The sequence below is a fragment of the Triticum aestivum genome, chromosome 6A (assembly GCF_018294505.1).
Source record: "Triticum aestivum cultivar Chinese Spring chromosome 6A, IWGSC CS RefSeq v2.1, whole genome shotgun sequence".
NCBI classification, from domain to species: domain Eukaryota; kingdom Viridiplantae; phylum Streptophyta; class Magnoliopsida; order Poales; family Poaceae; genus Triticum; species Triticum aestivum.
This window is the reverse complement of record NC_057809.1, coordinates 17311061-17326527: the sequence shown is the minus strand read 5'-3', so window position 1 is coordinate 17326527 and position 15467 is coordinate 17311061. Positions and strand designations below refer to the sequence as shown.

General features: G+C 44.6%; 1 protein-coding gene across 1 annotated transcript; it reads right to left on the bottom strand.

Moving 5' to 3' along the window:
- Nucleotides 1–981: 981 nt before the first annotated feature.
- LOC123130025 (transcription termination factor MTERF15, mitochondrial-like) lies at nucleotides 982–2406 on the bottom strand. Its single transcript, XM_044549978.1, has one exon. It carries the CDS (start codon nucleotides 2347–2349, stop codon nucleotides 1162–1164), a length of 1188 nt encoding a protein of 395 aa, XP_044405913.1. The 5' UTR covers nucleotides 2350–2406; the 3' UTR covers nucleotides 982–1161.
- Nucleotides 2407–15467: the final 13061 nt, after the last annotated feature.

The window sequence follows — 15467 nt, the reverse complement described above, 5'->3', positions numbered from 1 at the left end:
TTACTGAATATATACTATTTCCCTTTTTTTTTCTCTTCTTTTTCAGATCGATATGGTTGTGATCTTTCACGTGTTTCAACAGGAAAAATGTTTGCATATAATGTCATGGTAACAGTAGCACGGTGAGTTATCCCTGCTGCTCATTAAACACAATCAGAACAGATACATACATCACTAAACACCAAGGATTCCAAGTGCCCAGCGCACTGACTCGTGGACATGTTGTGACACTAATTTGGTTGCAAGACAAGTACTAGTCGAGCAACTCTTAAATCTTAGTCCTTGCTAAACAAAACAATTCGCAACTTTTTATGTTAGGATGGACAACAGATCGAAGGTCTCAGTGTCGTTTCAAGGCAGAAAACTGGGATGAATTTTGTTGCAAACTATATTCCTAAATTTACGATTTCACTGAATTGTAGACAGATATGAAGAAAAAAAATGTTTGCCCTCAGTGCAAGCAGTAGGTTGTAGTGGGAAAGAAAATCTCATAGCCTTTTCTTCTTCATATGTCCACAAGAACAAGTGTTAGTTCAAACTTCATTGGACTTGCTTGTTATACATGGCACCTCAATTGGTTTATTCTGACAATTAATGAGGGATGCAAATGATAAGACTGATTCATATGTAGAAATTTGAAAATTTCCAAACTAAAGAAAGGTCAACTATGGTGTTTAGGAATGAATAAGGAGGAAGAAAACAAAAGATTAAAAAAGAACCGACATCAATTAGAAATATATATCTAAGCATAATGTAAATACTTAACATTGAACTACAAACTTTAGTACTAACTGTCATAATATTTGTAAGAATAATCCAAATACTGAACATTGAACCGCAAACTTAGTACTAACTGAAATATGATGCAACTGAAAATACAATGAAATCAAAAGGGAACATGCTAGATAAAAATTGCCATAAAAGCAGACCAGACTGATATTTTGAAGGATCTTCTCTAAGGAATGACAACAACAGCATACCGGGGTTCAGAAATCAATTTATTACTAGTTACATCAAGAGTTAGCAATGAGCAAACTGGCAAGTAACAAACACACTAGAAAAGATAGTCAACATCCAGTTAGGCCTAAACACCAAGGCAGGAGTTACCAACTTACTACACAGAGTGAAAAATTTCTTGCGCCATACACAGGTTACGGATTTTCATAGCCTGTTCCTGGTCCATCTAAATATGAAATTAGTTGGCACTTCCCCTTTGCAAGCTGTTGCATAGTCTTCAGCGAGGTGTGGTGCAGCTTCCTTGTGAGGGGATATGAGTTTCTCCATAAATACCTTCTCAGTCATCTTGACCGCAGTAAAGAAGCTCAGGTCACCATCTAGCAGTCCATTTTCCTTGAGAAACTTTATAACATAGTACCGGGGTCTGAGTCGGCCCTCCATGCTATAAGAGAGCAATGTCGGTCGATGAGCAATGTACACGGGTTCCACCCCCACCTTAGAGACCAGGAACTCGGACCTGCGCTTCAGAGATTCCTTTGACTTCCCCAGCAGATTTGGATATTTGCGCACAGCAATGCTCACTTGGGCATCAGACCACCTGAAAGTATTCTTCAAGTAGTCCAATTTGGCGGCAACCTTCTCCTCACTGAGAAACGCGACAGCCTGCAGCCCTTGCCTGAACATACCAGAGCCGCGGCGCACACCTAGTCTTTCAGCACATGCCGCCATTGCCCGGATGCGCTCCGGGTTAATTGCCAGTATCCTCGGCTCCCGGATACACAGCTTGGCAATATCACAATCACCTAGGCCGCACTCCCTCAGGAAGGCAACATTGGGCTTGACCGACTTATCGAGGTCCGACGACAGAAGGTGGGATGAGCGCTTGAGCAGCCGGAGGAAGTTGTGGAAGGAGCCCAAGAGGGGCAGGTAGTAGTGCAGCTTGGAGACTATGGATCTACAGCGGAAGTAGGCGTGGGCGAGCGAGAAGAGGCGGGCGATGTCGGAACGCGACAGGCCGAGGCCGGTGAGCCCATCGACCACCGGAGCCAGGGTTTTGTCCACTTTGGCGCATAGGAGCTGCGGGTCTTTGGCGACAACCGGGGCGACGTCGGCGCCGGAGAGGCCGAGGCCGGCGAGGAAGGCGAGGACGGCGTTGGGTTTGGCGGGGGACTTGAGGTGGGAGAGCCTGGTGGAGGCCTTGAGGGCTTGGGGCCGGGTGAGCCCGCAGGTGTCGACGAGGTAGTCCTCGACGGCGAATCCACTGGGGTTCGGGGAAACGGGGCCGGCGGCTGCCGATGCGGAGAGGAGCCGGTGGAGAGGGGAGATGGCTGGGCCAGAGGTGGAGGAGAAAGAGAGGAGATGGGAAACAATGCGCCCTCGGAGGCGGAGCATGGCGCAGGCGGCCGGCGGCGGCGGCGGCGGCGGCGGTCTAGTTGTGTGTGGGGAAGGAAAGAAACGGGGGCCGGGGAGAATGGGCTGCCATTCTCTGTTCTTGTCGTTCGGTTCAGCAGTGGGCTCTAGTTGGACCCATTTTTCATCCTATAGGCCTTACCTCTTCGAATTTTAATGAATCTAAAAAAAACTACCTGCGAATCAACCTGTGGTTGAGATGGTTAGGTGGACAGTGGTATCCCCAACCCACCAGGGTTCAAATTCTGGTGGCGATGCGCTTTCAGTGGGAGGAGACGTTCCCGTCGATGACGAGGCGCCTACGGTGACTTCGTAAATCTCAAGATGATATGTCGGCTCAGTCTCTTGGAGGTGCTCATAGAGGTAGAGTGTACGTGTGTGCGTTCATAAGAATGAATGTATGCGTATGTATATGAGCGCTTGTATCTGTACTGATGCTAAAAAAAATAAAAAAAACCCAACCTCTATAAATTGACTAACAATCATTGTTATGAACACGCGCACACAATTGGAAGCAGGCCCGGCCGGGGGGGGGGGGGGGGGGCAGGGGGGCGGCCGCAGGTATATGTACATACGTAGAGCGTAAACTATCTGGGCCGTGGCTTAGCGGGGTAATCAGGCGTGGATGCAGGCAAACATAGCGGTTCTTCCTATTCCATCACCTAGTAATCCCCAGATCCTACGCCGTTTTGTGCGTGATAATAAGCACGTCATTACGTTCCTTCTCTCTTATAATTTCCTTCCTAATCTATTGCCAGTTCGCCGTCTCGCCGATGCCGATATCTACTGCCGGCGCCGGGTGCCCGATCGCAAGATGCAGTCAGTACTCAGTACATGCTGCCGCTTTCTTTCCCACCTTCAGGTGCTGGCATGCACACAGACATCGCCAATTCGCCTAGAGCTAGTCGCTAGAGCCAGACGCGAGTCCACACAGTGGCATGGGCTCATCGCTGAACAATCCAATCCATCCAAGGTACTGTATATTATACTATTCTCTAATACCTAATCCCTACACGTTTAGTACTAAATTAAGTAATTACTCCTTTGCATACATCGTGCATAGCTGGCCTACAAGTGAGTTTTGATGTTATTTGCACGAGTAGAACACAAGTGAGTTGTGGGCGATACAAGTCATACTGCCTACCAGCATGTCATACTTTGGTTTGGCGGTATTGTTGGACGAGACGACCCGGACCAACCTTACGCGTACGCTTACGCGAGACCGGTTCCCTCGACGTGCTTTGCACATAGATGGCTTGCGGGCGACTGTCTCTCCAACTTTAGTTGAACCGAGTGTGGCTACGCCCGGTCCTTGAGAAGGTTAAAACGGAGTCTATTTGACAAACTATCGTTGTGGTTTTGATGCATAGGTGAGATGAGTTCTTGCTTAAGCCCGTAGCAGCCACGTAAAACATGCAACAACAAAGTAGAGGACGTCTAACTTATTTTTGCAGGGCATGTTGTGATGTGATATGGTCAAGACATGATGCTAAATTTTATTGTATGAGATGATCATGTTTTGTAACCGAGTTATCGGCAACTGGCAGGAGCCATATGGTTGTCGCTTTATTGTATGCAATGCAATCGTGATGTAATGTTTTACTTTATCACTAAGCGGTAGCGATAGTCGTGGAAGCATAAGATTGGCGAGACGACAACGATGCTACGATGGAGATCAAGGTGTCGCGCCGGTGACGATGGTGATCATGACGGTGCTTCGGAGATGGAGATCACAAGCACAAGATGATGATGGCCATATCATATCACTTATATTGATTGCATGTGATGTTTATCTTTTTATGCATCTTATCTTGCTTTGATTGACGGTAGCATTATAAGATGATCTCTCACTAAATTATCAAGAAGTGTTCTCCCTGAGTATGCACCGTTGCCAAAGTTCGTCGTGCCCAGACACCACGTGATGATCGGGTGTGATAAGCTCTACGTCCATCTACAACGGGTGCAAGCCAGTTTTGCACACGCAGAATACTCAGGTTAAACTTGACGAGCCTAGCATATGCAGATATGGCCTCGGAACACGGAGATCGAAAGGTCGAGCGTGAATCATATAGTAGATATGATCAACATAACGATGTTCACCATTGAAAACTACTCCATCTCACGTGATGATCGGTTATGGTTTAGTTGATTTGGATCACGTGATCACTTAGAGGATTAGAGGGATGTCTATCTAAGTGGGAGTTCTTAAGTAATATGATTAAATTGAACTTAAATTTATCATGAACTTAGTCCTGGTAGTATTTTGCAAATTATGTTGTAGATCAATAGCTCGCGTTGTTGCTTCCCTGTGTTTATTTTTGATATGTTCCTAGAGAAAATTGTGTTGAAAGATGTTAGTAGCAATGATGCGGATTGGATCCGTGATCTGAGGTTTATCCTCATTGCTGCACAGAAGAATTATGTCCTTGATGCACCGCTAGGTGACAGACCTATTGCAGGAGCAGATGCAGACGTTATGAACGTTTGGCTAGCTCAATATGATGACTACTTGATAGTTTAGTACACCATGCTTAATGGCTTAGAATCGGGACTTCAAAGACGTTTTGAACGTCATGGACCATATGAGATGTTCCAGGAGTTGAAGTTAATATTTCAAGCAAATACCCGAGTTGAGAGATATGAAGTCTCCAACAAGTTCTATAGCTAAAAGATGGAGGAGAATCACTCAACTAGTGAGCATGTGCTCAGATTGCCTGGGTACTACAATCGCTTGAATCAAGTGGGAGTTAATCTTCCAGATAAGATAGTGATTGACAGAATTCTCTAGTCACCATCACCAAGTTAGTAGAACTTCGTGATGAACTATAATATGCAAGGGATAACGGAAACAACTCCCAAGCTCTTCGTGATGCTGAAATCAACGAAGGTAGAAATCAAGAAAAACATCAAGTGTTGATGGTTGACAAGACCACTAGTTTCAAGAAAAGGGCAAAGGGAAGAAGGGGAACTTCAAGAAGAACGGAAAGCAAGTTGCTGCTCAAGTGAAGAAGCCCAAGTCTGATCCTAAGCCTGAGAGTAAGTGCTTCTACTGCAAAGGGACTGGTCACTGGAAGCAGAACTACCCCAAGTATTTGGCGGATAAGAAGGATGGCAAAGTGAACAAAAGTATATTTGATATACATGTTATTGATGTGTGCTTTACTAGTGTTTATAGCAACCCCTCCGTATTTGATATTGGTTCAGTTGCTAAGAGTAGTAACTCGAAACAGGAGTTGCAGAATAAACAGAGACTAGTTAAGGGTGAAGTGACGATATGTGTTGGAAATAGTTCCAAGATTGATATGATCATCATCGCACACTCCCCTATACTTTCGGGATTAGTGTTGAACTTAAATAAGTGTTATTTGGTTTTTGCGTTGAGCATGAATATGATTTGATCATGTTTATTGCAATACGGTTATTCATTAAAATCAGAGAATAATTGTTGTTCTGTTTACATGAATAAAACCTTCAATGGTCATACACCCAATGAAACAAGTTCGTTGGATCTCGATCGTAGTGATACACATATTCATAATATTGAAACCAAAAGATGCAAAGTTAATAATGATAGTGCAACTTATTTGTGGCACTGCCGTTTAGGTCATATTGGTATAAAGCGCATGAAGAAACTCCATGCTGATGGGCTTTCGGAATCACTTGATTATGAATCACTTGATGATTGCGAACCATGCCTTTTGGGCAAGATGACTAAAACGCCGTTCTCCGAAACAATGGAGCAAGCAACAGATTTGTTGGAAATCATACATACTGATGTATGTGGTCCGATGAATATTTAAGGCTTGCAGCGGGTATCATTATTTTCTGACCTTCATAGATGATTTGAGCAGATATGGGTATATCTACTTAATGAAATAGAAGTCTGATACATTTGAAAAGTTCATATAATTTCAGAGTGAAGTGGAAAATCATCGTAACAAGAAAATAAAGTTTCTACGATCTGATCGTGGAAAAGAGTATTTGAGTTACGAGTTTGGTCTTCAGTTAAAACAATGTGAAATAGTTTCACTACTCACGCCACCTGGAACACCACAGCATAATGGTGTGTCCGAACGTCATAACCGTACTTTATTGGGTATAGTGCAATCTATGATGTTTCTTACCGATTTACCACTATCGTTTTTGGGGTCATGCATTAGAGACAGCTGCATTTACGTTAAAAAAAGGGCACCATCTATATCCGTCGAGACGACGCCTTATGAACTATGGTTTGGCAAGAAACCAAAGTTGTCGTTTCTTGAAGTTTGGGGTTGCGATGCTTATGAGAAAAAGTTTCATCCTGATAAGCTCAAACCCAAGTCGGAGAAATATGTCTTCATAGGATACCCAAAGGAGACTGTTGGGTACACCTTCTATCACAGATCCTAAGGCAAGACATTCGTTGCTTATAATGGATCCTTTCTAGAGAAGGAGTTTCTCTTGAAAGAAGTAAGTGGGAGGAAAGTAGAAAACTTGATAAGGTAATTGTACCTTCTACCTTATTGGAAAGTAGTTCATCACAAAAATCTGTTCTTGTGACTACTACACCAATTAGTGAGGAAGCTAATGATGATGATCATGTAACTTCAGATCAAGTTACTACCGAATCTCGTAGGTAAACCAGAGTGAGATCCGCACCAGAGTGGTACGGTAATCCTGTTCTGGAGGTCATGTTACGACCATGACGAACCTACGAACTATGAGGAAGCGATGATGAGCCCAGATTCCGCGAAATGGTTTGAGGCCATGAAATCTGAGATATGATCCATGTATGAGAACAAAGTTTGGACTTTGGTTGACTTGCCCGATGATCGGCAGGCAATTGAGAATAAATGGATCTTCAAGAGGAAGACGGACGCTGATAGTAGTGTTACTGTCTACAAAGCTAGAATTGTCGCAAAAGGTTTTTGACAAGTTCAAGGTGTTGACTACGATGAGAGCTTCTCACTCGTATCTATACTTGAGTCTGTCCGAATCATGTTAGTAATTGCCGCATTTTATGAAATCTGGCAAATGGATAAACAAAACTGCATTCCTTAATGGATTTATTAAAGAAGAGTTGTATATGATGCAACAGAAGGTTTTGTCAATCCGAAAGGTGCTAACAAAATGTGCAAGCTCCAGCGATCCATCTGTGGACTGGTGCAAGCATCTCGGAGTTGGAATATACGCTTTGATGAGTTGATCAAAGCATATAGTTTTATACAGACTTGCGGTGAAGCCTGTATTTACAAGAAAGTGAGTGGGAGCACTACAACATTTCTGATAAGTATATGTGAATGACATATTGTTGATCAGAAATAATGTAGAATTATTCTGTAAAGCATAAAGGAGTGTTTGAAAGGAGTTTTTCAAAGAAAGACTTCGGTGAAGCTGCTTACATATTGAGCTTCAAGATCTATAGAGATAGATCAAGACGCTTGATAAGTTTTTTCAATGAGTACATACCTTGACAAGATTTTGAAGTAGTTCAAAATGGAGCAGTCAAAGAAAGAGTTCTTGCCTGTATTATAAGGTGTGAAGTTGAGTAAGACTCAAAGCCCGACCACGGCAGAAGATAGAAAGAGAATGAAAGTCATTCCCTATGCCTTGGCCATAGGTTCTATAAAGTATGTCATGTTGTATACCAGATCTATTGTATACCCTGCACTGATTTGGCAAGGGAGTACAATAGTGATCTAGGAGTAGATCACTGGACAGCGGTCAGAATTATCCTTAGTGAAATAAGGATATGTTTCTCGATTATGGACGTGACAAAAAGGTTCGTCGTAAAGGGTTACGCCGATGCAAGTTTTGACACTAATCTAGATGACTCTAAGTCTCGGTCTAGATACATATTGAAAGTGGGAGCAATTAGCTAGAGTAGCTCCATGCAGAGCATTGTTGACATAGAAATTTGCAAAATACATGTGGATCTGAATGTGGCAGACCCGTTGACTAAGATTCTCTCACAAGCAAAACATGATCACACCTTAGTACTCTTTGGGTGTTAATCACATAGCGATGTGAACTAGATTACTGAATCTAGTAAACCCTTTGGGTGTTGGTCACATGGCGATGTGAACTATGGGTGTTAATCACATGATGATGTGAACTATCGACGTTAATCACATGGTGATGTAATCTAGATTATTGACTCTAGTGCAAGTGGGAGACTGAAGGAAATATGCCCTAGAGGCAATAATAAAGTTATTATTTATTTCCTTATATCATGATAAATGTTTATTATTCATGCTAGAATTGTATTAACCGGAAACATAATACATGTGTGAATACATAGACAAACAGAGTGTCACTAGTATGCCTCTACTTGACTAGCTCGTTAATCAAAGATGGTTATGTTTCCTAACCATGGACAAAGAGTTGTTATTTGATTAACGAGGTCACATCATTAGTTGAATGATCTGATTGACATGACCCATTCCATTAGCTTAGCACCTGATCGTTTAGTATGTTGCTATTGCTTTCTTCATGACTTATACATGTTCATATGACTATGAGATTATGCAACTCCCGTTTACCGGAGGAACACTTTGGGTGCTACCAAACGTCACAACGTAACTGGGTGATTATAAAGGAGTACTACAGGTGTCTCCAAAGGTAGATGTTGGGTTGGCGTATTTCGAGATTAGGATTTGTCACTCCGATTGTCGGAGAGGTATCTCTGGGCCCTCTCGGTAATGCACATCACTTAAGCCTTGCAAGCATTGCAACTAATGAGTTAGTTGCGGGATGATGTATTACGAAACAAGTAAAGAGACTTGCCGGTAACGAGATTGAACTAGGTATTGGATACCGACGATCGAATCTCGGGCAAGTAACATACCGATGACAAAGGGAACAACGTATGTTGTTATGCGGTCTGACCGATAAAGATCTTCGTAGAATATGTAGGAGCCAATATGGGCATCTAGGTCCCGCTATTGGTTATTGACCGGAGACGTGTCTCGGTCATGTCTACATTGTTCTCGAACCGTAGGGTCCGCACGCTTAAGGTTTCGATGACAGTTATATTATGAGTTTATGAGTTTTGATGTACCGAAGGAGTTCGGAGTCCCGGATGAGATTGGGGACATGACGAGGAGTCTCAAAATGGTCGAGACGTAAAGATCGATATATTGGACGACTATATTCGGACATCGAAAAGGTTCCAAGTGATTCGGGTATTTTTCGGAGTACCGGGTAGTTACGGGAGAGGTAATGGGCCTTGATGGGCTTTAGTGGGAAGAGGAAAAGGCTGTTGCGCCCCCCCTCCCCTTTGGTCCGAATTGGACTAGGGAAAAGGGGGCCGGCCACCTCTCCTTCTCCTCCTATTCCTTCTCCCTTCCTCCCCTTTTGGTGGACTCCTACTAGGACTTGGAGTCCTAGTAGGACTCCCTATCCTGGCCGCACCTTTGCCTTGGCCGGCCTCCTCCTTCTCCATCCTTTATATACAGGGGCAGGGGGCACCCTATAGACACACAAGTTGATCCTTGAGATCGTTCCTTAGCCGTGTGCGGTGCCCCCTGCCACCAAATTCCACCTCGATCATACCGTTGTAGTGCTTAGGCGAAGCCCTGCGTCGGTAGTGCATCAAGATCGTCATCACGCCGTCGTGCTGACGGAACTCTTCCTCGACGCTTTGCTGGATCGGAGCTCGAGGATTGTCATCGAGCTGAACGTGTGCTAAGAACTCGGAGGTGCCGGAGTAACGGTGCTTGGATCGGTCGGATCGGAAGAAGACGTACGACTACTTCCTCTACGTTGTGTTAAACGCTTCCGTTGCGATCTACAAGGGTACGTAGATCATACTCTCCTCTCGTTGCTATGCATCACCATGATCTTGCGTGTGCGTAGGAATTTTTTTGAAATTACTACGTTCCCCAACAGTCGGGTGACGCGGTGTCGGTGGCCTTCGAAAGATGATGCAATCCTTTCTCCATAGGATGATACGATGTTTGGCATCTCCGAGTGTGTGCTCCCCGTCACCTCCAGGAATGTCAAGCTCTAGCCCCGAATATTGGTCCACCACCTCATCAACCACGACACGAGCATAGCCTGCTGGAATCGGGTTGCAATGGAAGGTTGCATCGGGGGAATTTGTATAAGCAACACCGTCCGCCACCTTCAAGGATATGTTCTTAATTTTGAAGTGTAGCTCGCAGTTAGTGTTCTCCGCGATATCATCCACGGGGTATCTATCCAGCAGTGCGTCGCCCGGGGCGGAACCCACGCTGCTTCTCGGCATGGATGGGGCGGTGGTATCCAATGCTGGATCATCCGCTAGCTGCTGCAGCTGCTGAGACCCCCTTTGCTGGCTAAGTGAGTCGATCTGCTCCTGCTGCCGCTGGAATTTAGCTGCCAATTCCGCTTGACTTGCTTCTAGGCCTTGAAGGCGTTCATAGTCCCGCTTCCTCTGCTCCTCCTCCATCTTCCTCTTCTTCTCCTCCGCAATCTTCTTTCTCGCACGGGTTCTGTAGTCGGTGTTCCAGTCCGAAAACCCCTCATACCACGGAATAGCGCCCTTGCCTCGTGTTCTTCTCGGGTGTTCAGGATTTCCCAGGGCACGCGTAAGCTCGTCGTTCTCTCTGTTGGGCTGGAACACCCCCGATCAAGCCTCTTCTATTGCAACAAGTAGCGCATCGTCGGCTCCGTTCAGACATGCCTTCGTCGAAACATTGCCTGTCTTCGGGTCCAACTCCCCCCATGCGCATAGAACCAAGTCCTGCACCTGGGGGGCCAGCTCTTAGTAACCGGAGTGACACTTGCATCCTCCATCTCTTTCTCAGACTTATCCCACTTAGGCATTGCCACCGCGTAGCCACCTGGCCCCAGCTTATGGAACTTATCCTTTTTTCGGCATTCTTCTTGTTTATTCTCGACCGTTCCTTAGCTAATTCTGAATCCTTGAATTTCACAAAATCGTCCCAATGAGCACTTTGATTCTCTAGTATCCCCTCGAATACTGGAGTCTTCCTTCCTCCCTTGACGTACTTCTCCCACGTCGTTCTCTTGTGGTTCTTGAATGCAACCGCCATCTTCCTAAAAGCAGCGTCCTTGACTTTCCGCACATCAGCTTCTGTGAAATGATCTGGTAGGGTGAAATGTTCCATGAGAGTATCCCAAAGCAGTTTTTTTATTCTCGTCGACAAAAGTAACATTTGGACATGGCTTTGCTGGCTTTCTCCATTCTTGAAGGGAGATCGGGAGTTGGTCCTTCACAAGAACTCCGCACTGACGAACGAACTTGTCCGCAATCTTCTCAGGCGCTAATGGTTCACCATTAGGTCTGATTGCCTCGATATTGTACTTTACGCCCTCCTTCAACTTTTTGTTCGGGCCTCGCTTCGTCCTTTTGCCTGAAGATTTGCTCGATCCGGATGGCTGAAATAAGAAAGATCGATTCGTTAATATATCTTCAACTCATTTAAAACATGCAATGATCACCAGATTCCTGCTTATATAAATATATATACTTCACCGGTGTTTGTTGTTTCAGGATCAACATGTTCTTCATCGTAGTTCATGACTTCATCTTCTCGGTCGTCGCGATCGAATATCATATCACCCTCTCCGGTGTTGTTTAGAAATTCGGAGTCGTCAAAATCTTCTTCATTCTGATCATCATCTGGCCCGCGTATGATATCAAACATGGTCTGTTCTCTTTCTCTGTCGGTATTGTCCGCCATAGCTTTTATTTAACTATGCCAAAAGAAATATAAAACAATTTAGTATAATCTCAAATAATAGATATAATCTCGAATACATCGTCTCGAATAATAGATATAATCTCGAATACATCGTCTCGAATAATAGATTTAATCTCAAATACGTCGTCTCGAATAATAGATATAATCTCGTCAAATACATCGTCTCAAATAATATATATAATCTCGAATAAATCATCTCGAATATTATATATCGAATACATCACTAGCTAGCTAGCTAGCTAATAAAGATCGAATACTAGAGAGTAATCTAGGCGGTGGACAACCAAAGTGAAGGAAACATCACTGGATCATAGCTCGGGTGATCTCCCCAAAGAACCTGCCAGGTATTGGAGAACCTGACGTCCATAGCAGCCATGTAGCGATGGACGTGCTCGTCCTCCTCCCTGACACGGCGACGTACCACCTCCGGCAGGGCCGGCTCCCTCCGCACCGAAAGTGGCCCACGCGAATGCCACCAAAGAAGATGAGGGGCGACGACGGGACCCGGAGCCGGGTTCCTCACCAAGCGTCGCGCCCCTGAAGGTAGCACCTCCCAGTGCCAGCCCGGCGGAGCCCAGTCCCGGACATGGGTCCTCTGAAGCAGGACGTCGTCGCGGACGTGTCGACGGCGAGGATGCGGGCCGGACATCGTCGACAACAAAATACTATATGCCGCAAAAGTAAAGTAACATCTTTTAAATGATGGATTGTGATGATTTCATATATGCAAATTCTAAATTTTATAACTAAACATATAAGAAACTAAAAAAACATCGATCATCGTCTAACAATTTGAAATTAATCTAATTCATCTAGCTAGCTAAAACTAACATTTCCAAAATTTCTAACATTTCTATATAACTAACATTTCTATAACATTTGACATTATATATATTATAACTAACATTTCTACATACTATTTGACATTAATCTAATCTAATTAATTAATTCATCTAAAACTTTGTATGAAAAACAGAAAAACAGAAAAAACTAAAAGCTAAAAACAGAAAAATTGTGTGTGTGCGCGCGTCTAGTGTGTGTGTGTACTGTGTGTGTGTGTGCGCGCGCGCGCGTGTGTGTGCGCTACGGTCGGCGCCGGCGCCGGCGCCGGTGTGCGCTACGATCGATTGGAGGGAGGAGAGGGGCCGGGGGAGGGGCTCACAGCGCGCGCGGGCAAGGTCGAGGCGACGGCGACGGAGAAGCGAGGGGATCGGCGACCGGGACGGCGACGGGGGCATCGCGGAGTCGACGGGGACGGCGCGACGGGGGCAGCGACGGCGCGGGACGGGGCGGCAGCAGAGAGAAGTGGGAGATGAGAAACTGAAAATTTTCGAAGTGTTTCTTATATAGGGGACACCTTTAGTACCGGTTGGAGCCACCAACCGGTACTAAAGGCCTGTTTTGGCCAGGCCAAGCGGCGGGAAGCGACCCCCTTTAGTACCGGTTGGAGCCACCAACCGGTACTAAAGGCCCCCCCTTTAGTACGGGTTGGTGCCACGAACCGGTACTAAAGGGGGGTGCGCTGCCAGGCGAGGGGCGCAAAGTTTAGTCCCACCTCGCCTAGCGAAGGGCAGCCACACTGGTTTATAAACCCAGCCGCGGCTGCTCCTTCGAGCTCCTCTCAAATGCAGGCCTTCTTGGCCTACCTGTGCTGTGCTGCCCCGTGGGCCTACCGGGCCTTTGCGGGCCTGCATCCTGTCCCAACAACGGGTTGGGTTTCTAGTCGTATGCAGGCCGCTCTAGCCTAGTAGGCGGGCTTTTTTTATTTTTTTTGCTTTTTTTATTTTTGAGTTGTTTTTTGTGTATTTAGAGTTTCTTTGTGAATATTTTTGCTTTAGGTACAAAGAATTACAAATTTTCTGTTAGTGCCCGTAGTTTTCAAATTTGAATAGTTTAAATTTTGAATTATTTGAAATTAGTGTGAATCACTAGTTTGTGAATAACTTAACTTTAAAAATCAGTAAAGGCATGAAAGAATTTGTTTGCACATAAAATTTCTTCGTGTTTCAAATGCCAAAACACATAATTAACTACCCTAACTATTACAGAGATTCCCTTCTGGGTGTGAAACACAGAAGAAAGTGATGATAGCTAGTGAAGCCGATCACATCCCAGATCTTTGGGTGTGAAACTTTTTCTTCGCGTGTGTCCCTTTGCACCGTAACCATGGAAAATCTTCATCATTTAACGGGATGCTCGGGTCAATATTCACTGTGAATGGAGCAATTTCATCAACCTTTTCATAATCTTCTGACTTGTCTGTCTTGTCATCCACTCCCACGATGTTTCTCTTTCCAGAAAGAACTATGTACCGCTTTGGCTCATCGTACGATGCATTCGCTTCCTTATCTTTTCTTTTTCTTGGCTTGGTAGACATGTCCTTCACATAGAAAACCTGTGCCACATCATTGGCTAGGACGAATGGTTCCTCTGCATACGCAAGATTGTTGATGTTTGTGTGATTTGGATATATAGTTACTCGTATAATTATCTTACCCGTACGTTGTTTGTTATACATATAGTGCCATGGTTTTGATATCCGTCCCCGTCGGCCCTAGTCCTTGTTATGATTCGGATGTGGTATGTATATTCTCTTTTAAAACTAGTTGCATTTTGTGTTTATGACAAATTATGCCCATCAAGTTGACATAGAAATTTTTTCTAGGAGGTATGTGAACCGGAAATTCCAACCGACCCTATTGCCGAGATGTTAAATTTAGTTGAAAGAGAAAACGAGTACTTGAAAGAAAAGTTGAAAAGAATTGAGGGGGAGAAGATGGAATTGGAGTTGCATGTTGCCGATGTCGTCGATGATCACAAGATCAAGATGGAGAAAATGCGCTTGAAGATTAGAAAATATGCCATCGATAGTGAGGCTTGGTATCATTATGCTGTTGGATCCATTGTTACCTTAGTTGCGATCTTGATCGTATTTGTTGTTGCATTTAAATGCTTTAGTTAGAGAGTTATTTGTTTGTTGCATTTAAGTGTTGTATGAACTTTATGTATGAACTTGTATTAATTTGGTCTATTCGGTGTTGTGTAATGAAGATGAGCCGGAAATGGATGTACGATGACCGATGCTCTCCCCAGTTCGTTGAGGGCGTGCATACTTTTCTGCTTGCGGCTGAGGCAAACAAGCGGGCGGATGGTTTTATGCCTTGTCCATGTGCTCGCTGTAAGAATGGTAACAATTACTCTACGTCAAGAACCATTCACGTCCACCTGTTTAAGTCCGGTTTCATTCCCCATTATAATGTTTGGACCAAGCACGGAGAAAGAGGGGTTATGATGGAAGACAATGAAGAAGAAGAGGACGACGGCAGCTATCCTGGCCATGGGTTCCCTGAATACAATGATACAACAATGGGGGAAGAAGCTGAGCCGGTAATGCGGGAAGAAGCTGAAGAA

Bases quoted from the DNA above. Each gene is read 5' to 3' on its own strand.
- LOC123130025 (XM_044549978.1), bottom strand. From the start codon at position 2,349: ATGCTCCGCCTCCGAGGGCGCATTGTTTCCCATCTCCTCTCTTTCTCC.